This window comes from Diceros bicornis, chromosome 28 (genome assembly GCF_020826845.1).
Source record: "Diceros bicornis minor isolate mBicDic1 chromosome 28, mDicBic1.mat.cur, whole genome shotgun sequence".
Classification (NCBI taxonomy): Eukaryota; Metazoa; Chordata; class Mammalia; order Perissodactyla; family Rhinocerotidae; genus Diceros; species Diceros bicornis.
Genome location: NC_080767.1, coordinates 5,626,329 through 5,647,985, shown reverse-complemented (window position 1 = coordinate 5,647,985; position 21,657 = coordinate 5,626,329). Strand labels below are relative to the sequence as shown.

Sequence of the window (21,657 nt, the reverse complement as noted above, 5' to 3'; positions counted from 1 at the left end):
CTGGCCCATGGTAATCCTTTCCAATTCATTCATTCAAAGCCGTTCACTAGTGAAGGAAACAACATGGGCATTGAGGATACAGAGATATCCCTACATCACCTGCCTGTGAGGAGCTCACAGTCCACTGGAGCTGACAGACACAGACACACAGGGACAGTAGACTCCAGAGGGTGTGGAAGAATTACTAGAGAAACATGAATAATGGAGGAGGAGAGGCAGGAGTGTTAACCCAAGTGCAGGTGGTTCATTTGAGCTGAGATGGGTAGGCTGGACATATTCCTGCAGGCAGAGATGAGGAGAGGGCATGGCTTGCAGCCCCCACTGCATGAATGTGGGCAGGAAGCCATGAAAGGGCAGGACATGTTGGGAGGAGAATGAGAATCCAATATGGTGGCCGTGCAGTGGCCTTAGATGGTGAGGGGCAGGGAGGGGGCACAAAGTGACAATGCCAGAAAGGCCCCTCTCAGAGAGGGCCCAGAAATTCAGCATGCAGAGTTGGGGCTTTATCCCAGAGGCAACAGGAAACCACGTGATCAGGTGGTCATGTGGGAAGTTTCATCTGGAGGACTGGGAGCAGTTCCAGCTGGGGGGAGGTCACTGTCACAACAGACAGTGGGAAAGCCACAACCTCTGCTAGAACCACAAAACCAGCTGTAGCCACATGAGATTTCTTATCATACAGGAAAGCTCAAAACCCAAGGATTCCATGAAACTTGACAGTTCTCAGTAACATTTGTCCAGCACTGGCTCAGTGCCCCCTACACTGCTTCTGAGCCAGTCCTCACAGTAGTGCTGTGAGGTGGGGACAGTCAGCTCCTGCTTACAGCACGAGGTCACACAGCTAGGAGACAGGAGATGTAGGATTTGACACAGGTCTGGGGGGCCCCTAGCCCGCCTGCCTAGCCACCTTCTCATACTGAAAGGGTGCTGCCCTCTGCCTGCTTCCGTTTGCAGGAAAGCGTTCCACAACTTCAACTACTTTCTGTTCTTCTACAACGTGCTGCTGGGCCTGGGCGCCTGCCTCTCCAGGCTGCTCATCAGCTGCATCCTGGGCACGTGGCTGATCGCCCGCATCGACAGGACCATCGTGCAGAGTGGCTATGAGGGAGCAGACATGGGTAAGTGGCCAGCCCCCGAGGGCCATGCATCTGGGGAGGGCTGGCCTTGCACCTTTGTAGAAGCTGCCTGGAGGTCGGGTATCAGAGGCCCACAGGTCACACTCTTCACTTATATTTAGAGCTTGTCTTCCCACGGAGGCTATGAAGCTGAGTAGGAAAAACACACTCATTCAGAAGGGAATTCAGGCTATTATCAACACCTCACATTTGACAAACCTTTGAGGTATCATGGAGGGCAGTGAGAGGTAGCGGAATTCTATCCAAACAGAAGGTAATGTATGAATGCACAGCTCTAAAATTTCTGAGAAAGAACACATCTCAGAATTACTGGTATTCTTAGTTGGAAACAAACTTAGTTAAGAAAACAGTCTGTTCGGTTGCAATACTCAAAAATCAGCCACTTCTGTGGAGCAGAAATGGTTTTTGCTCTGTTTCTGGCCCGTGTCCATTCACTCACTCATCCATTCATTATATGACCAATGCCTTCTCCTATTAGCCACAGAGGCTCCTGGCCCCTTTGAGCTTCAAATTCCCCATGGAATGGATAGATTAGGATGTGATCTCTAAGCACTCTTCCAGCTCTTTCTACCTTATTTTCTAGATTCTCAGCAAAGACACGGGCACCATTTAGGAACAAAGTGATGCTGCAGTTATGTTATAAAAAGCAAGAACTGGGCCATCCTGGGCTGTACTGCTTGGCCTGACTTGTCTTCTGGCTTTCAGGGTACAGTGCATGGATTGGCATGCTCTATGTGGATCATTATCATACCAACCCTGTGCTTGTCAGCTTTTGCCACATCCTGATCACAGGCCACAGGGAGAGAAGGCTGCAGCAGGCCATCAAATACTGGTACCTAAATCAGTCAGCAGGTAAGTCTCCTGTCTGAATCTACACTGGGGTTGGATGAGAGGAAAAAGTACCCTAAGCCTTCTCTGGGATTCCTGAGATGTCCCAGGTTACCCTTCCCCACCCCCCTTCCTCCACACTCCATGCCCTGGGAAACCTTCTACCCAGGAGATCAGGAGGCTTAGCCCCCAGTCAGCCTGGCTATGGGACCCCTGAGGCCTTGTGTCCTTGTCTTTCTGACTGGGTTCCTCCCTTTTTCTGGGAAATGAGCTCTAGTTCTGCTAGCTGAGTCCTTCATTCCCCCATTTGAGACCCCACCCATATCCCAGGATGCAGGCCAGATGCCCTCCAAGATAGCACTCAGTTTTGCTCACCACAAGCTCTCCCGGCCACCAACTCCTGCCCCCTCAAGGCTCTAGTGTCTCCTCCCACCCCTGTTATTCTGCTCTGCCTTCTGCTCGGAAGCCCATCAGTTAGCCATGTCTTGTCAGCAGCGATCTGGACTGTGTTCATCACTGTTCCCAACACTGCAGATACTCAGCTCTGTGGGACAAACTCGCACCCCTCCAGCCGCCCTCATGTCCCCAGGAGTCCTGGTCCAGCTCCTTCTCCTACTCCTCACATCTACTGGGCAGCTTTTCCTACAGCCTCTGAGGAGGACAGAGACAAGCTGCCCCCTCATTCCAATCCGTCTACTCTGATTCTATCCTAGGTCCCCGCATCTCAGCCAGGTCCAGGACGAGGTGGCTCCTGCTGCAGACCCTCATCAACAACCCCAGACTGGTCATGCTCAGAAAATCGAGAGCAGGTTATGGTTCCCAGGAGTTTACCCCGATTCCAGTGATGTGCTTGGAATGCTGACGCTGACCTGCAACTGTGCCACCAGGCCATTCCAGGATCACTGCCGCTGAGGGAAGGCCCAGGCCCCCCAGCAGCTGTCCCCTGCAGTGTGATGGGATGCACAGCTACTGTCCATGCAAGTGGCACACAGCACTGGCCAGGATGGCACCTGGGCTGAACAAGGAAGTCTCAGGTCTAATTCACTCCCTTGGCAAAAAGATCAAGAACTAAAGAGAATTTCTGTTGAACAGACTTTGCCCAATAATGAGCTCCACTATCCATGGTTAGGAGGCAGCCTGGGGACTTCCATGGCGAGAAGCAGTTAGTTTGACCACAGGACAGAACTTTGTGCCACTGAAGAAGGTGGTAAAATTTCTATATGAGGAGAGTTTAACCGTTTGACGCAGTTTTTCTTGGGAAGAAAGTGTGGCCTTAATCCAACGGGGTCCTCATTGCTTCCTCCTTTCCAGGCCCTACGGTGGTGGGAGAGAAGGAAATCCATGATCCCAGCCTCCAATCTGGGAGAGTGAGCCGGCACACAGTGAGCTCTCCCTGCCAGGGCCACTGGGAAGAGGGACAGATCCAAACTGACCAGGGTCTTGGTCACAAAGAAGATGCACAGATTCCCTCTGACAAGGGAGGATCACCTGGGACAGCTGCCTGTCTGAGGAGGCAGAGATGGGGTGGGCAGGCATTCTAGGTGGGGGACAACAAGAGCAGAGGTGTGGGAGCCGGAAAGGTCCACGCCTGTTTGAGGAGGATGAGCCCTCTGGTGTTTGCAGTGCAGGGCACTGGGGGCTGCTTAGACCATTCCTCCTTAGGCCCCGATGCCAGGCTGGGAGGCCTGGACATCTCTTGTTGTACAGAGGGCCCAGTACTGACCCAAATTCTTCACAGCTAAGCCTCAAGTCTCTGAGGGCCTGGAACCTGTACAAAATCTGACCATTCCAAGTCACTCATGAAGCCTGTGCAAGAGCCAGAAGGCTCCACCAACAGGGTGAGAGAAATCCCTGTCCACCTCACAAGTCCCAGAGCCACTGCAACTCAGTAATCGTTACTGAGTACCTCCTGTAAACCAGTCGTGTTGCTAGGTGTGTCTGCCATACTTATGTCTCTTAACACTCCACAACTAAGCTTTGTCATTCTGCTTTTAGAAACTGAGAAAACTAGGAGAGGTGGCCATGAGGGCAGGGTCTGCACCTGCCCCCACCCAGCTCCTGCCTGGCCTCACCTCTCATTCTTGCTGAGCTGCTCCATGTCCTGGACCAGGCCCCAAGTCGCTCCTCGGGCTTGGATGCAATGATTTGCAGCCACCTGGAGCAGCAGAATCTCTCTCACGACTTTGTATTCCCGGGGCAGAGGGAAGGACAGAAAATGCAGACAGGGCCTGGGTGGGGGATGCTGCAGGGGCCTTGTTGGGGTAAGGAGTGAGGAAGGGCTCGGTCCTGGGTCTTTGCTCAGATGAGAACCCTCCTTCCCTCCAATTCCATCCAGGTCCAACCTGTTCTCACGGATGGGTGTAAATAGCCCCTCCTCCAGGAAGCTGTCCTTGATGCCAGCCCCTTTCCCTCACCCGCCAATCCAGTGCGTTTCCCACTTCTCTGTCACCAAACTCTCCCAATAAATGTAAGACGTAGGGGATGGAGCAGGGAGGGTCCTGCCCAGCGGGTCTCTGATTTCCACTGCCCTACCCTCCCCTGCAGTGAGTGCCACAGCTGCTCACCTTAGTCCTTTTCTGGAGGTTGATCCGATTCTCCTGAGAGGCAGGCAGCCAAAGTCCTTCAGAAAGAGCCCCCAGCCCATAACTAGCCCCTCATCCTCAGGTCTTCTCATGTTGCACTACCACCAGATCCCTCAAGGGGGGCAGCACACACAGAAAACAGGCTTGGACCTAGGCCAGGCTCTGGGCTTCAGAGCTGGGGGGACATGGGAGCTGAGGCTCAGGGATCTTCCAGCCCAACCCTCTCTGATGACAGATGGGGAGACTGAGGCCTCAGGCAGGAAGAGACTGCTCGGCCACTTCTGTGCTGTCTGACTTGAAGCAAGCCAACGTCTCTCCTCTCCATGGGTACCGTCTGGGGGAGAGGCTGACTCCAGCCCCAACAAAACCTCCTGCAGCTTTGCAGTCAGGCGGCTCTGCTGCTTCACCAGCCTGGGGAACTGGGACGGGTGTCTTATGCAGAGCCTCCTTTCACTCACAGGGTGGCTGAGAGGCTCTCAGGACAGGAGGTTTGCCAAGTGCTGAGAGCTCAGGGCTCAGTACGGGAGCTCTCTCCTCCCAAGCCTCAGGATCCTGGCCCCCCTGCTCTGCCCCCAGGCTCACTCACCTCCAGATAATCCTGCATCACAGTGTCCAGCATCACTAGGTCAGTGAGGAATGTGCCAAGGAAAAGGACAACACCCTGTGCCATCGGGGTGGGAGCGGTGATGAGCCCCCACTCTCAGGTGCCTCCACGGACCCTCCCCTGAAAACTCCTCACCCTCAGCCTCCTGGCCCACCCCAGGATTCCCACATGGAGCAGCCTAGGACCCTTAGCAGCCTCCCCTCAATTCCCCCCCACCCCCCCCACCCTCTAAGAACAGCAGACTCCTAATCACCTCCCAGGGCCTGCAAATCAGAGGGTATGTGGTCTCTGGCCTCTCCCCACCCCCAAATCCATCCTGCACCCAGCTCTTCCAGGCCCTCCTCCTGGTCACTTCTAATGGAAGATTTCAGGCACTGTGGAAACAGGAGGCAGGGCTGGAGGAGGAAGGGCCCTCCTCTCTTGGTTTGGAGAGCTGCAGCTGGGAGGGGGAAGCCCCCTCGCCTCTGACCCTAGAGCCCCTCCCCCACAGCCACACTCACCTGCGCCTGCTGCCACTTCTTGTGGGCTCTCTGGGGTAGCATCTCCCGGATGGCAGACTTGGAAGGCCCCTCCTGCCAGGGTCAAGGACAGGGTCAGTGAGGCCATACCCCCATCACCCCATTTCCCCCCATTTCCCCCCAGGACCCCTAACCTCGGACCCTGGACATCTGATCCCAGTCAGCTGGTACCAACTTCTCTGCCCTTCAGCGTCCTCTGATTCTAGAACAGTCCCAGCTTCAACACCCACCGGTGTGTGGTCATAGGCCTGTGGCCTGGCCTCCCTGGGCCTATTTCCTCATCTGGAAAGTGTGAGAACTCCACCTACCTCACAGGGCCTCCTGAGGACTCAATGCCATATTACTATCATCACTGTTCTCCCCTCACACCCCCTCCCCTCCAGCACATTCCTTTCTTCCCTTGTACCTCACCACCACCCTGTGAGGCCTGCACCACAGGATCATCACCCTTCATTTTCCAGATGAGGAGACAGACGCCCAAAGAGGGGCAGTGACTTGCTCAGAGGCCACAGAGGAGGCTGCTCCCCGCTCTAGCCAGAGGCCCTATCCCAGCTGCCTTCACCCCACCCCAGCCCCACCACTGACCAGAGTCCTGTCCTCTGGGCTCTCAGTGAGTGTCCAAGCCCCCAGTCTGGCTGAGCCATGGATGGAGAGGGATGGGGTGTCTCGGGAGGTTGATTGAGAGGCTCCTGCTGTCCCAGCCCCATGGGAGTCTCTGCCCCCCCCAGGCTGGGCCCGAGGCCATGCCAAAGGCTTCACCTCCCCAAGGTGCCCCTCAGGACGTTCCCCTGAATAGCACTTTCTTCATGTACTCAGGAAGGGGACTCCTGAGAGCCATCACGACTGACAGGGTAGGGGGTGACCAGGGCACAGGCTGCGAACACTTTGTTTCCTCTTGCACACGAAGCTTCTGACTTCATTCAGAAAGGACCCACTAAGAATCCATCAGTTCCCCAGACTCATAAAATCTAGGGCGTGTGTCATTGCCAACTAGACACCCAGGTGAGAATCCCAACTGCGACTGATCAGCAGTGACTGCTACAGGGGCAGAGTAGGAAGTTCCAGAACGCACACATACCTGTCCCCGGTCCAGCCATTTGGACCCAAGCCGAGGCAGCCCCTTTGTCCACCTCGCCTGTGGGATTCCCCTACAGTGCCCATCCCTAGGGCAGGCAGGGTGCCCTCCCCTTGGAGATGCAGTGAAGATAGGAGGAGCAGCAGGGGCCTGGACTCCTGGGGACAGGCTGGACTGATTGAGGAAAGAAAGGAACCCCTACCCACCCCAACAGCCTGGAGGAAGCTAAGTGCTAGCAGGATGGACCAGCATGGAAGCCAGACACCTGCTGATTCTGCCAGCTCAGCAACCCTTCCTGGAACAGCCCAGGCACCACCACTCTATCCAATTACCAGGGCCTCCCCCCTTCAACTGCCCCTCAACCTCCCCTTTCACCTGCTCATGGATCAAACAGATCCCTCTTCCTGTTCATCTAGACAAGACTGGAATTTCTCAAAGATACTTAATAAGAAACAAAACCACATCTTGCCTATTCGCCCTTCCCCTCCCACCCCTCCTCTCTTTCCAGACCTCCAGTCTCCACTCTACCTTGATGAGCAGCTCCCTGCTCAGTGAACTGTCTTTGCTGCACAGCTTTTGACACTTTCGGGAGCACTTCCTGAGGGGAGGGGAAAGGAAAGAAGGAAGGAGAAATTTTGGAATTATGGGAGGGGTGTGAGTACAAATTCCTTTTATTTGAGAACCCAAAAGATCCAAACTGTTCGGATGAGGGTTTCCACTGGGTTCCTCAAAGGGCTCCGTGGGCCTGGGGAAGGGAGCCTTCATGTTGGTCACTTGGGGCCTCCATTTGCATTTCTTCTGAGCAGCTCTGTTTGACCAGTTTGGGTTTCAACTGGACACAGAGTTTGTTGCTATAAAGTAAACACTTGAAACTCTCCAATTTGGCTCAACCCAGTCTCTGATGCTTAAGGAAACTGATTCCTGAAGCAGAACTGGTGGCCTAAGGTCCTAGGGAGGCTTAGAGACCCCAGCCCAGTCCCTGTCCCCAGGGTTCACTGCCTCCAGAGAGATCCCAGCTGAAAGAGGGGGCAATGCCAGCCCTACGGCAGATTTCTCATCCACCCTGGTGCTCCAATGGAAAGAGGACTACCCACCTGGAAACTTCTCCTCGTGTCTTTTTCAGACAGTGAATGGAGGTGCTCTGCAGAGCAGAGAGGATGGTGTGTAGTGAGAAGTTCCTGAGGATTCAGCACTCCTGCAGAAGGGAAGACGATGAGCTGTGAGGTGGGGAGCTGGAGCCCCATCTGCTCTGGCTGAGCCTCGCCTCGCTGTGCACGCGTGTGCACTGGATCAACGGCTCTGCTCAGGATGTGAGTTCTTTGCCATCCTCTCCACCTTCCACCTCTGAGTGCCCAAGTCCTCTGCAGCCCTGCGGGCACCGCCAATGCAATCAGGCGGGTCCACAGGGCACTGGATATGGTGGGCCTGAAGAGTCTAGAGAGGAGGAAATCACTTTTATTTCTCCCCCAGCTTTAGAATGTATTGTCAAACTTTTAAATTTCACAATTTTGTCATATTATGACTGAGGTTGAGCATATTTTCCTATATTTAAGGCTATTCATATATCTTTTTCTGTGAACTGTGAGTTCATGTCTTTTGCCAATTTTTCTACTGTGTTCTTTTTCTTATCAATTTCTAGGAGCTCTTTATATATCGGGGATGTGAGCCCCTTTGTAAGGGATTGCAAATATTTATTCTCAGTATATCATTTCTTTCTTTTTTATGTTTTGTTTTGCTTTTTAGGTGTTTGTGTTTGTTTGTTTTGCTAGGTATTGTTAAGATATCACTTCTCCCCAAATTGATCTATAGATTCATATAATCACAATAAAATATTGTGCAGATATAAGCTTATAAAATATAAGCAGATATCTGGTGGACACTATCTGATTTCAAAATTTCCGTAGAAATACAAATGGCATAATGACGTTTCAGTCAATGATGGACGGCATATATGACAGTGGTCCCACGTGATCAGTATCATACAGCCTAGGTGTGTTTTAGGCTATACCATCTAGGTTTGTGTAAGTACACGCTATGATGTTTGCACAATGACAAAATTGCCTAATGACACGTTTTTCAAAGCATATACCAGTTGCTAGGCAACACATGACTATAGTTGTTTCTCAGCTTTATAACTGACATAAAACATTGTATAAGTTTATGATATATGACATGAAGATTTGATACACATATCTATTATGAAATGCTTACAAAGTAAGGTTCGTTAGCACATCCCTCGCCTCACATAATTACCATTTTTTTGTTGTTATGGTGAGAACATTAAAGCCCTATTCTCATAGTAACTTCCAAGTCTACGGTACAGTTTTGTTAACTATGGTCACCATGCTGTACCTCAGATCCCCAGAACTTATTCATCTTATAACTGAACGTTTGTCCCCTTTAACCAACATCTCCCCACTTTCCCCACCCCTCAGCGCCTGGCAACCATCATTCTAACTCTGTTTCTATGAGTTCAATGTTTTCAGATTCCACATATAAGTGAAATCATACAGTATTTCCTTCAGTCTTTCTCTGACTTATTGAGAGGGCAGTTCTAAATCGACTAACTAGAAGAATGGTAGTGCCATTTACAGGAATTGGGAAATAAGAAAGAGGGACAATGAAATTGGGTTTTGTACATGTTGAATTAAAGATGTCTCTGGGACATTCAGGTGTTACGTTATCCCCTGCTTACAACTCTTCAATGGCTTTCTACAGCTTTCAGCATAAAGTCCTCCAAATCAGTCTGTTTACCACAGCCTGTGAGGCCCTGCTGGCCTGGCCTCCCTTCTTTACTCTGTGTTCCAACCACAATGGCCTCCTTTCAGTCTTTGTCTGCCATGCTTCCTCTATTTTGGGGACCTTTGAACATTCCTTCCCATGGGATTAGTGCCTATTCATCTGTCAGAGCTCAGCTCAAGGACCGGTTCCTCGGGGAAGTCACTGCTGACTCCCCAGTCCAACTCGGAGTGCTCACAGCACGATGTTCTTCTGCTCCAGAGCACTTACCTTTGTCATTACATATTTGATAGGATGATTATCTGATCAATGTCAGTTTCCTCCATTAGATTGTTTTTACCCTGGACAGTGCCTATCTGCACTGCCTAGCAATGTGTCTGGAAGAGAACAGACAAGTAATAAACATTTCCCAATTAATTAATTGTGGAGAAGTCTTTTTGATTTTTCAATAAAGCTTTAATACACATAATATCTGATGATAGCCACATCATCTTTCCAGAAACAGCTCTCGTATGCACTACAGTGCTGCAAATTCCTACACTGCCTGGGTGCTTGCCCTGCTATCAATTGTTACCACAGAAACCCAATCCATATTTTTGAATTTAAAAACTGATAAGAAAGGAAAGATCCCCTCTCCCCATTTGTAAAATTAAAGTATATGACTAAGGAATATTCACTTTGAATAAGTAACTGTCTTTTAAAGAGCAATGGCAAAGGAGATTTATTGAGGAAAGGTTTATTGATCAAATTCGGGAAATCACTTAAGGTGTTCATAACCCAGTGGACGAATAATAATAAACTGTGATTAAAAAGTCCTTTTTATCCCTGATTGCAAACAAATATTGGACAACTGGGGAATGGTTAAATTATGGTGCGATGGAAGACCAAACAATATGAAAAATATTGAGGTAGAAGTCTACTTATTGATATGAAAAGATGTTCAAAATATATGAACATATTAATGAAAAAAGCAAGTCACAAAAATGCTCGTTATGATCTAATTTTTCTAAGAACGCATACATATTTTTCCATCTTTTTGTTGATCTGTATTTTCTAATTTTTTTACATTGCACATTAATTACGTAATAAAAAAATCCTAGAGCTGGCAACCTGGTGACTTGTTTTAGTTCTGGATCTGCTGTGACCCAGAACATGTTGCTTTACTGCTTTAGGCTTCAGGCTTCAGTTGTCTATCTGTTAATGAGTGTGCCTGGAGTATGTAGTCTTAAGCATTTAGAATGCTCATGTTCTTTTAAAAGTCCATGTGACCTAAGGAAGGTATGCAGCCTGGATCGGGGTGGGGCTGGGGTGGAGAGGACAGAGTGTGTATGTTTGAGCTTTTGCTGAGGCTGTGGACCCAGGGGGCTCTTGAAGACGCTGAGCCTATAGTCCCCAGACAGTGCCCACACGCCTCAAGAGCACCAGCTGTGCTCTATGGTTAGGTGGGAAAACAAGTCCACAGCTTAGTGAGAGGAACAGGCACAGCAAGAGGGAAAATGCAAAACCAACACACAACCCTTCACTGCGGACCTTCCTCACGATCAATTACTATTTCCAAGGCCACAGTGTTTTCCTCAGAAACCTTCCATGGTAAGTTTTTCAGATTTCTTGACTGTGACCCATAAGAAACAGAGTTTACGACGTGACCCTGTCACACAGTAATAAACACGTGTTCATAGATCTATAACTGAACCCAACGTTTTGGGAAACAATCCTACATTTACTACATGTGATGCTCCCTGATATTTCCTATCCTCTCTCTCCTGTTTCATTAGAACAATCCTGACAGTGACTCCCTAAAATGATTTCAGGACTTCCTTGTGGGTCTGGACCTGCAATTTGAAAAACACAGCCTTAGGATCATTTTACATTTTTTTTTTTTTGTGAGGAGATCAGCCCTGAGCTAACATCCGCCAATCCTCCTCTTTTTTTTTTTTTTTTTGCTGAGGAAGACGGCCCTGGGCTAACATCTGTGCCCATCTTCCTCCACTTTATATGGGACGCCGCCACAGCATGGCTTACCAAGCAGTGCGTCGGTGCGCGCCCGGGATCCGAACCAGCGAACCCCGGGCCGCCGCAGCGGAGCGCGCGCACTTAACCGCTTGCGCCACCGGGCCGGCCCCGGATCATTTTACATTTTTGATTAGAGAACTACATCTTGTCTTTTGATTTAAAGATGGTTACCTCTAAAAGACAAGGACAGCATTGCAGGGTATAAGGTAAGCTTTCCCCTTGACTGGAGTGATGCAAGAATGGAATTCTCAAGCTTCTCTTAGAGTCTGTGTGGTTGGAAGGTCTAGCAGAGATGGACAGCTACTAATATACCTTTGACTGAAGAAAACCCTCCTCTATATGAGAGGCTGATCCTCTTTGACCTGTGGGCATATGTAAAAATATATTTATTGGAGCATTTCTTTACAGTGATAAAAAGGTGGAAATAACCTCAAGAGGAGAATTATTGAATAACTTGTGATATATTCATGCTATAATAAAAAGAGAAAAAAACTTTTAGTGCAATAGGAACACAAAGATCAGAGCAATCAGGTGGATCCTGGGGCAGGTGGCAAGGTATGAATCAGAACTCCAGGAGGAGGAGAGAAATAGTGGACTGAAAAAGCATATCAATTATAACATACATTTATATCTGGAAAGCAAATATTAAAAGCCATCACCTTTTTTTTGTAACATGGACTACAAAACAGCACAGTTTGACAGTATCCTCGAGGTTCCTAGGTATATACAGAAGGTGCCAGCTCTCCAAATAGTTGGGGCACCCCCTCCCACAAGTTGTATTAGAAGTTTTAGGGAGCACTTATAAGACATTTATGTTTATCAGCAAGAAGGCATGGGTTGGGGAAAAACGTTGAGAAACACTTATTTGGAGACCTGGAATAACCATACAAAATTCACTTTTTCAAGAATGATTCACTGGAGGAAAATCAATGGCATGCATTTGGTTCTTATTGGCTTTTTTCAGATAATGTAATAAGAGTTCTGAACAAAGGCCAGCCAACTAGGAGGGTTACTCTGTAAGTGAACTGACTCATTAATAGTGTATCAGCAAACTAACCACAGGCATCTCCCAACACACTGTAGTCCTGCCACAACCATCAGCCTCTGAAGGATAACCAGAATCACTACTAAGCTATCTCAGTTGTCAGTCATGTCATTGCAGTGGTTTTGGGAGTTCATCCTTAAAGGAAGTTCCATGAAGACTGAAGATGACATCCACTAGCAAAACAAACAAACATAAACAAATAAAAAACCACTTTCCAGTCCTGACCACTGGATCTTGGAGTATTGCTATTCCTTTTACCTGAGATGGTTAATTTTCTAGGCTACTTTATGCCCATAAGGGCAGAAAATGTAGAGAAGAACCATTAAAAAGAAACTATCAAAATCCAAAGAAGACCACAAGTCATTTAGAATCAACATGGCTTTGCTGTTGATATAAACTGTGAGGACACAACAGAAGTAGGTTTCAAGAGTGAGGCTAAAACCCTTAATGCTTAATGGAGAGGATCAAACCTGGATATAAAGGACACCTTGATTAAAAGCAAGTGTCCTGAAATATCCAGGATGTGCACGTGGGGTGTTAGAAAAATTAACAAAATCAGCTATAATTTCTAGAGAAACAAGTGGTAGTGATTAGTAATGGGCAAAAACAAGTGCCTAGAGAGAAAAACCTGGCCTCTCCTCTGCTGGGAGAAGTCCTAGGAAGAAGAGTGAGTTAAAAGGAAATCAAGATGCAAAGATCCCACAAAATATGTCTAATGACTACTTCTTTGGCTGTTGGGTGGAATTGGGGTTTTCTGCTGCCCTAACAAGGATGAAGGAGGGATAAAAAGACATTGTCCCAAGAATAATGTGACTGTCAGAGACTTTGTGGCATCTAGGGAACACGGTAAAAACCTCAGAGGGCAGGAGCAGGTGGCGGTGAATAAGAGAGGGACAAGCAGCTAGAATAGGACCGTCCGACTATATGAGCTGGAGGAAATGAAAACACATGACAACCAGAATCTCCCTTCGGGTAAGAGAAGCCTGTCTAGATGTGTTTGTCAGGCAGTAAGACATATGTGGGCAGCTTGGAATGTGTGTGTGCAAGACACCCATTCTCTGCAGAGTACATGCTTACAACACAGTGAGATTATGTATAAGGGCAAAGCAGTGGAAGTAAGAGGAGGGGTTGCTCCACAGCAGGAGCTGGTGGAGAAAGAAGGAAGGGGAAGGCAGCTAGGGAACCTCTTCCCAAGCTCTCTATAAGGATTCATAGCTGCGATGAGCATGGGGAGCACCCCTCCTAACAGGCAGGAGTCTCCTCATTCGGCATGCTAAATGTGAAGTACATTTACTTGCTTTCATCTGACTCTTGACGTGGGAATGGCAGCTGTGTCGAAAAGGCTCCAAAGCAACTAAAGTGATTGCTTGGAGGTTATGAGCTTCCCTAGGCAGGATTAAGGCAAAGAAAACCTCTGAGATGGGGAACAGAGGAAAACAACCAGAGACTGGGATGAGCAGGTGGAAAAATGAATCCCAGTATTTCACTGAGATCAAGAGGGAGAAAAACCTAGATGGTTCCCACTGCCTTCCACAGAGCATGTGTTCTATAGATCTTTGTTGAAGGAATGTTGCAGAGATTACTGGGAAATAAAAAGTTTGAGATCATGGTGTCAGTACCCTTTTTCTTCCTCAAAGTTGGGCAGAGAGACTGATCAGACCAAATCTTCATAACTCATTTCTAGAAACTACACAGTCACCAGCTCATCTCATCACATCTACTCTGTTTCCCCAGAGGTGGACCCTGACTGGTAATTCAGGGCTAGCAGGGATGAGAACAGGTAACCAGACAGCAGTTATGGGTGATTCCTTCGACCACAGGGGAGAGCTACAGAATTCCGGAATTTAGCCAGTTTCCACAACCACAAGGATAAGAAAAGAGAGACTAATATTACCAAAGTCAATAGTCCCTGCATTTATGACAGGTCCTGTGGCACTGTGGCCTGGCCCACAGGAGGGCAACTGCCCTAAGGGCATGTGTAGGAAGCTTGAAAATGTATCCTCTCCTTCCTGGGTTTGGGCTGCAGAAATTTAGCACAAGCAGCATCTGCACCTACGGGTGAAAAATTTCAAGGTGGTTGACAATTGGCTTCAGAAAGCATGTGCCTGAAAGACTGTCTGAGAGCCTCAAAGAAAGCCACACACCTAACATAGAAGGTGATCAGCCACAAGGATATGGAAAACCAGCAGAACCAGGGTCTAAAAAACGCAGAATGCTCAGCATAGATCCTAAGCTGACTGTGCACATCAACATCAATCATGAGACTTTAAACAAAAACCATCAAAAGGAGTCTCCTTACCCTCTGCTGGTCCATGAGGAAATTCAAGCCCAAAATGGTCCAGCTGTTCTCCAGTGACTGGTGTTCCTTTAGGAATCCAGTTCCTCACCACAGTGCTCTTGGAGCTTGTTCCTTGTCAGTTCTGTTGCCCGGCAGTAGCCTACAGACTACTCTTAGTCTTTAATGTCTACAGACCCTGAAGGGGGTTTACCTGGCACCTCCCTGTCTTCCTCCATTCTCTGCTGTTTATCCAGCACGGCAGCACTGGCTTCTGTCAGCCCAGGAAGACATAGTCACACCAACTGCACTGGGCTCTTTTGGGGTTTCCAAGGAGCAGAAGGGCTAAAGACTGCGTAAAACGGTCTTCCTGGACTCAGCTCAAGAGAATGAGCCAAGAGGAAGGTGCTGCTGTTGTTTAATATTTACTGGAAGCTCACAAAGCTCTAATATACATGAGGACAAAACTATGGAATGACCTTTAGCCTCAGAGGCCCTGCAACGAGTCTTCATGAAAAGCTACAGTGCTAACCTCCCACAGAAGCAGAGCGACAGTTAAGGAACACCATCAGCAACTGGCTGGTGTGACCGCACTGAGCAAGCAGAGCTTTTCAGCAAGATGGAGAGGCACCCCCTGTTCTCTGCTCTGCGCCGCAGAAGCAGATTCGCCCCCATTTAATGCACTTATTATACCATAATTATCGCGACTTGCTTGTTGATTCTACAAACATTTGCTGAGTGCAGCCTACTATGTATCAGGCACAAATCACGTGCTTAATAACTGTTGGTAGAATGAACAAATGGAACCTCACTCAGCCTGTAAGAATGCAGTGTATGTGTGTGTGTAGGGGGCATAAGTGTAGGATCAAAAAAAAAAAAAGGTGTTGCTTGGGCTAAATTTTGAAATATGAGTGGGAGTTACCCCAGTGGATAAGGAAAAAAAAGAGGCATTCCAGGAAGAGGTTAAAGAACAGGCCAAGGCATGGAGCTTTCTGGGGACTCCATCATGGCTTAGATGGTATGAAGCCAGCTAGGTGCAGGGAAGAAACAGGCAGGGAACTCGTGCCTTCACATAAGAATCAGCCCAAAGAACTGTTTTGAGATGGTACGCTAAAAATATTTGCTTAGAAGGGAATACGTCTTTGGATTTCAGGGAGAAAAAAAAATAGCCCAGAGAATTCGATTTCTGAGTCCCGGTAGCAGGATAGCCCTCACAAGGCCCTGGGCTGACCAGTGAGTACACTCCTTGGTCTTTCGACTAAGACGAAACTCCTCTCCTTAGCCTAAGAGCTGGTAGGTGGCGACTGTAGTGAATCACTGGGGCTTTCCCTCTGAGAGACCCATAAACCTGATTTTGTTGTTAGTGCCCTTCAGTGAAGTCCGACTCCTAGCTACCCTGTGGACAGCAGAGCAGAACCCTGCTCGGTCTTTTTGTACTATTCTCTCACCTTCCGCTATATCAGATGATGGTCTGCTGCTATTCATAGGGTTTTCATGGCCAATTTTTTCGGAAGTGGGTGGCCAGGTCCTTCTTCCTAGTCTTAGTCTGGATGCTCTGCTGAAACATGTCCACCATGGGTGACCCTGCTGGTATTTCAAGTCCCAGTGGCATAGCTTTCAGCATCACAATAACACACAGCTACCAAAGTATGACAACCAGACGGGTGGTGTGGCTCCCTGACAGGAAACTAATCCGGGCCACAGTGATGACAGCGCCAAGCCAGCATATACACTGTTGTTTTAGTGAGAAGACCCCAGTACGATGAAACATTTCTCAAAACCAAATAAAGATCATGTATGGAAAAGGGCTTTGTCAACTGTAACATGATATCCAAATATAAGGTACTGTCATTATTATCATAGGAAGCCAAGAGTGTGGCCAGTTCACTCAAAGCACATGGGCAAAAGCAATTTTCGCAGGGCAATGGCAGGAGGGCTGAGAATGTGGCTGCCAGAGGCAGCACTGGACAGCAGTTGCGGTTCAGTGATGCCTGGGAAAAGGCATACTCTACATTGATTCCTGTGGACACTCTATAAAGCTGTAACTTTCCCCTTTCTTTTCTTACTCTTTATAGTAAATGATTAGAGAAATGCAGACTGATTCTATGTGACTCCTCAAGGGCAAGGAACTCTCATATTTATCCAGCATAGTGCCTGGCAAGTAGGTAGCACTTAGTAAATGTATGTGGGTCCCTGAGGGGATTGCTGGAAGAGGAGGAGGACTGAGGGGGATGTTATAATGAAAAAATAATCATGTCTCCAGCCGGACACCGATGGTCTTGGTTTCTTGGTCCAAAGCTGGTAAGCAATTCCTGTCAGAACTTTGTCATTAAGATTGAGCGGTGGAGTGGATAATGATATCCCCATCAGAAATGAATAAATCACTTTGGGAAATGAAGATAGCAGAAACCAAGAGCACTGCTGGAGAAGAGCATGTGGGACTGGAAGATAATAGATTCTGTAGCTGAAGAGAAAGGAAACTATTTGCATAAATATGATCCACTTAGGAACAGGTGTACTGGAAAAAAATACAGGGAGTGTGGGAAACGGGCCAGGGAAGGTCCCACTATTCGTGTTCAAGGAAAAGGAAGCACTGTCAAGAAGATGGCAAATGTAGGAGGAAGAAAACCATAATAACGTGGTCAGAGAAGATGTGCAAGATTAAAGGCTGAAAAATCCAGACACATTTGTGTAGACTCAAGTGAAACTGGGTGAGCCATTCTCCCCTTTTATTTCCCTTTGGAGAGAGCATTATTTGAGAGGATTAAGGCTACCTGGTGACATCCTTCACACCCATTCTGGAATGATTTGATTTGCAGACTCATGTTGTGATTAGGGGAGAGTTAGTATTCTTAGGATTTTTGTAATCTTAATGCTGGACACCAAGGAGGTGATATCCAAGGTCTAATATTTGGGGAGCACCTGGAGCCACCTAGCAATTTGTCCAGGCTTATGAGTGACTGTGACACCAAGAACCCTCAGTGAAAAGACCAGTTTAGGAATAAAACCCCAATGACAAATCTCTGAATTGGAGCAAAGATCATATTTGCAGGCTTGCTCCTTCTGATTTTCCTTAAAAATATATATATATCTTTCTTTATTTTACTGTGTTAAGCTGATGAGAGGGGTTTGACCTGAAAGGGGATTATAAACAGCTCTGTAATGGGGAGGAGGTGCTTAACCAATATAAACGTTTGTCAGAATTTACTCCATTGAGCTGTGCCTGAGGTGCCACACCCATGTTTCAGGCAGCCATCAAGTTAAAAAGAAAAGCCAGCAATTGGTAAACCAGGTTCTGTTTTCTCACAAGCCTGATCTCTCTTCTCACTCTGTAACCCTAGGAGCCCAAGGAAGCCACTTCTATTAAAGGAGGAGGTCACTAGGTTTGGCTGTGTGGAAGAAGGGAGGCAGGGCAACAGGAAAACTCTCCCAGAATGACTCTGTGGTGAATTCCACTGCTTCACTCCCTCAGCACTCCATTTGTGGACAAGAAACCAGAGTCTATCCTTGGTCCCAAATTCACACCCATGGGATTCAGGTGGAATGAAGCGTTACCACAGCCGAGGGGACGAGATGAGGGTGCATCGCTATGTCAGGCGCAGACCCTTTGCACTCCCCAGACAACACACTCCCAATAAGCCTTCCCTGGCTCTGCACCTTTCCCACTCTCCTCCTCGTCATTCAGAGGCACTGCTGGGCAGAAGTGTCCTAAGTGGTAACTGTGGAGCAATGTCTGCTGGTGCATGTAGTCAGATGGCTACAAAGACACTGTGGATCGTGCTTCCTAAAAGTGATCCTGTCTCTCCTTCCTTTCTCAAGGACTCTGCAGCAGGGAGGGTGGTCTCAGAACACTCCATCCTCTGACGGGTTCCTTTAGTTCTCCAGAGCAAGTCCGGTCAAAGACCACACCCAGAGGCCTCTCCCAGACCCAATTAAGTCCACCCAGAGGCATGGTTAGCGGGGTTGCCAGTGAAGGAAGCCACGCTCCCAAATCTGGGGATTCAGTGGAAATCAGTTCCTGCAGCAGTCTCATCCCTAATTAAACTGTCCTCATCCACCTATTTAATCAGCACATTTACTGAGCGTATACTATTGCAAAGCCCTATGCTTGGTACCTCAGTGCAACTTATTAACAAATATACATACACTCTTGCTTCTGCCTCTCCTTGATACTTTTTCCCAAAAAAACTTGGAAAAACAGATTTAATGATCCCTGATTGTGACCTTGGGCAGGCTGTTAAACCTCCCTGAGTCTCAAGTGCGTGAGAGAATTTCGTGAGGCTGTTGTGAGGATTATATGAGATGTGAAACATCGCTGGTCCAGTCCTTGGCACGTGGGTGCTCAATAATCCTACTGTCCTTTCTTCCTTCCTTTAGAGGCCGTTCTTGACAGGACCTGCTCCAGTCAGTTGGCCACCTGCTCTTACGGCTTCTTCCTGAAGGTCAGGCCCAGGGGCTCAAATCTCCTTTCTTTGCTTCAGAGGCCTCACTGGTCCTCCCCTTCCTCGTGTCTTGTGCTCCTACAGAAGTTCCCGCCTCCACTGAAATCCAGCTTGGAGCCAACTGGGCTCCCACGGAGCACAAAAATCCGAACGGGAGCAATGGACAGAGGCAGCGGCCCCACAGGGCCCCTGCCTCTCGACCGCGTTGGAGGGACACAAGTTGGGGCACACTGCGCCCTAAAAGAGATCAAGGCCAAAGGAAGTCCTCCGGGCATACGGGAAGTTTCCCTGGCCTGGATCCCACGGCAGGATCCCCTCCCAGGCAGCTCCAGGGCACAGTCTAAGGCCCTCTCCTACAGGGGTCCTCTGTGGGTGCGGTCCATGCCCCCACGCAGGCTCCTGAGGCTCCCCTACGTTCCCAAACGGGTTTCCACTGAGACAGCTCGAGACCCCCCCTTCCCTCCCGCAGTTACACAGTGGGTCTCTCGGGGACGGTGCCCTCCACGCTGGGCCGCCCGCAAACGCAGAGAGCGCCCTGGGGGTCTCCATCCACACAGGGGTCTGCCACGGGGGCGGAGGCCCCACCGCCTCCGGGACTCCCCCAAGGGGGAGAGGCAGGACACTCGAGGTCCGTCCACTTACACAGGGACCACCGCGGAGGCTGCTCCCACACAACACACCTCAGAGCGCTGCCCGCAGGCCCGCCCCTCAGGGCGCCTGCCGGCTCCCCGCCGCTCCCGCCCCCGCTTACCGGGGCCGTCAGGGTGCGGGACGCGGCTCCGGGGCTGGCGGACTCCACACCGCGGGCCGCGCACCGCGCAGGGCCGCTCGGGAGCCGGCGCGCTGAGGCCGAGCGCCGGCAGCGGTCCGCGCGGGCGGCAGGCTGAGGCGGCGCGCGCCCCGAGCACACCCACGCTCCCCGCCCCCGCCGCGCGGCTGCGGCGCATGCGCCCGCCCGGCGACCTCCGCGCGCCCCCGCGCCCCGCCCCTGCGCCTCGAGGCGCGGCCCGGGCCCCTCGGCTGGCGGCCGCGCGCGGGAGTGCGGCGCTGAGGGGCGCGGGCGCGGCGGCCGGCTCGGACGAGCTGGAGGTCCGCGTGCCCACGGGCGCCCCCGCACGCGCCCGGCTCCGTGGCGCCCGGACTGCTCCCGCCCGGCCCCCGCGGCAAGGTCAGTGCCCGCCCGGAGGAGGCGGCCGGGAGGGGCTCCGCGGGGCTGCGGCCCTCCCCGCCCCGCCGCACCTGCCTCGGAGGTGACAGGGACTCATCCGGAGCCTCGGCCGGGCTCCACCTCTCCGCCCAGGCCCACGACCCAGGCGTGGGGGCGCTCACCTTCGCGGTGCACCGCGGGGTGTCCGGGTGAGCCTTCCCGAGGGCCGGGCGCGCCCCTCTTCCTGTGCGCTGCTGTCTTGGGCTGTTGGCCCGTCACCTCCAGCAGCGAGGCAGCACTGGAATGTGCCCGCTGTGCCGCGGGCAACCCCTCGGACCGTCCGAATAGCCCGCTGGTCAGGAGCCCCGAGTGCTGAGGGCTGTAACGTGCGGTCCTCCAAACTGCGCGCTCTGAAGAGGGCAAGGGAAAGGCCAGGTCATTAAAGCACCTAGCAACTAATTACACAGAAGTAACTGAAGATATGCAAATGACATGCCAAGAACCCTTTACATTAATTGCGTTTACGTTTTTAACATACCTTCATTTCCTTGTGCATTCAATTTCTATACCTCAAATACAATTCACGTCTTCACTTTTGGAGCATCTAGTATTTGTTACACGCCGAGGTAGGTGCTGTAGAGGATGAAAGAACGAACTCATTTGGTCCTTAACATCATGGAACTTGCCAATAGGGAATATAAGGTCCATATAGTACTACATATTGCTATCACTTGTAAACAACGTGCCAGGTACTGTTCTAAACGCTTTAAATATAAGTCGTTAATTTTCACACCATCCCTTTGAGGGGTTGTACTGTGAGTTGCTACAGCTTGCCGGTGATGAAAATGAGGCACCGAGAGGTTAAACAACTTGCCTAAGGTCGCATAGCTAGTATGTGGTGGAGATGAGATTGAAATCCAGGTATTCTGGCTTCAGACTCCAGGTTCCTAACCATTTTTAGTGTACTGCCGCTGAGAAAGGAGAGGCTGCTAGCCATTAATATAGGGAATTCTAAAATTAGTACCTATTTCCCAGGAACCACTGTCCTTTTTTGCTTGTGGAAGTAACACAAAAGAGCAGACAGCTTTCCGTATAGCCTGGGGGCCCCTAACCTTCTGTAGAATTACATCATACTAAGAGTTTCACAGATAGGGTTCTGTGAACTGTTTTCAGTGTTTTATTTCTAGGCTGTTGGACAGGTTTATATGGAAGAGGAGGCTGTAATATCACCATAGAAATCTCTGTTGGTTAAT

At 49.7% G+C, this 21,657-nt stretch overlaps 2 protein-coding genes across 3 annotated transcripts in view; one reads left to right on the top strand and one right to left on the bottom strand.

Moving 5' to 3' along the window:
• The window catches only part of LOC131393773 (stimulated by retinoic acid gene 6 protein-like), a 30,858-nt gene extending 28,006 nt beyond the window's left edge, over positions 1-2,852 (top strand). Inside the window, exons 14-16 of the mRNA XM_058524809.1 lie at positions 955-1,118; positions 1,842-1,988; positions 2,678-2,852. Of these exons, the coding sequence (XP_058380792.1) occupies positions 955-1,118; positions 1,842-1,988; positions 2,678-2,826 (460 nt within the window). The 3' untranslated portion in view covers positions 2,827-2,852. The remainder of the gene's footprint in view (positions 1-954; positions 1,119-1,841; positions 1,989-2,677) is intronic.
• Positions 2,853-3,217: 365 nt separating this feature from the next.
• LOC131393104 (ral guanine nucleotide dissociation stimulator-like) lies at positions 3,218-20,093 on the bottom strand. Of its 2 annotated transcripts, none has more exons than XM_058523541.1 (6): positions 20,009-20,093; positions 9,753-9,859; positions 7,838-8,177; positions 5,651-5,722; positions 5,133-5,207; positions 3,218-3,278 (listed from the first exon to the last, which is right to left on the bottom strand). In XM_058523541.1, exons 3-6 carry the CDS (start codon positions 7,985-7,987, stop codon positions 3,255-3,257), a joined length of 321 nt encoding a protein of 106 aa, XP_058379524.1. In that variant the 5' UTR covers positions 7,988-8,177; positions 9,753-9,859; positions 20,009-20,093; the 3' UTR covers positions 3,218-3,254. The 2 variants fall into 2 exon arrangements, 1 of the variants encoding a protein (XP_058379524.1); XR_009215863.1 differs by lacking the exon at positions 3,218-3,278 and adding an exon at positions 7,272-7,341 and having other exon boundaries at positions 4,679-5,207.
• Positions 20,094-21,657: the final 1,564 nt, after the last annotated feature.

Excerpts from the sequence above, each read along its gene's own strand:
- LOC131393104 (XM_058523541.1), bottom strand. The coding sequence starts at position 7,987 with ATGGGGCTCCAGCTCCCCACCTCACAGCTCATCGTCTTCCCTTCTGCA. Across the intron at positions 5,208-5,650 it reads AGAAGTGGCAGCAGGCGCAG|GGTGTTGTCCTTTTCCTTGG; the intron begins GTGAGTGTGGCT and ends CCGATGGCACAG. Across the intron at positions 3,279-5,132 it reads TGATGCAGGATTATCTGGAG|GGCCTGGAAAGGAGGAAGCA; the intron begins GTGAGTGAGCCT and ends CCACCACCGTAG.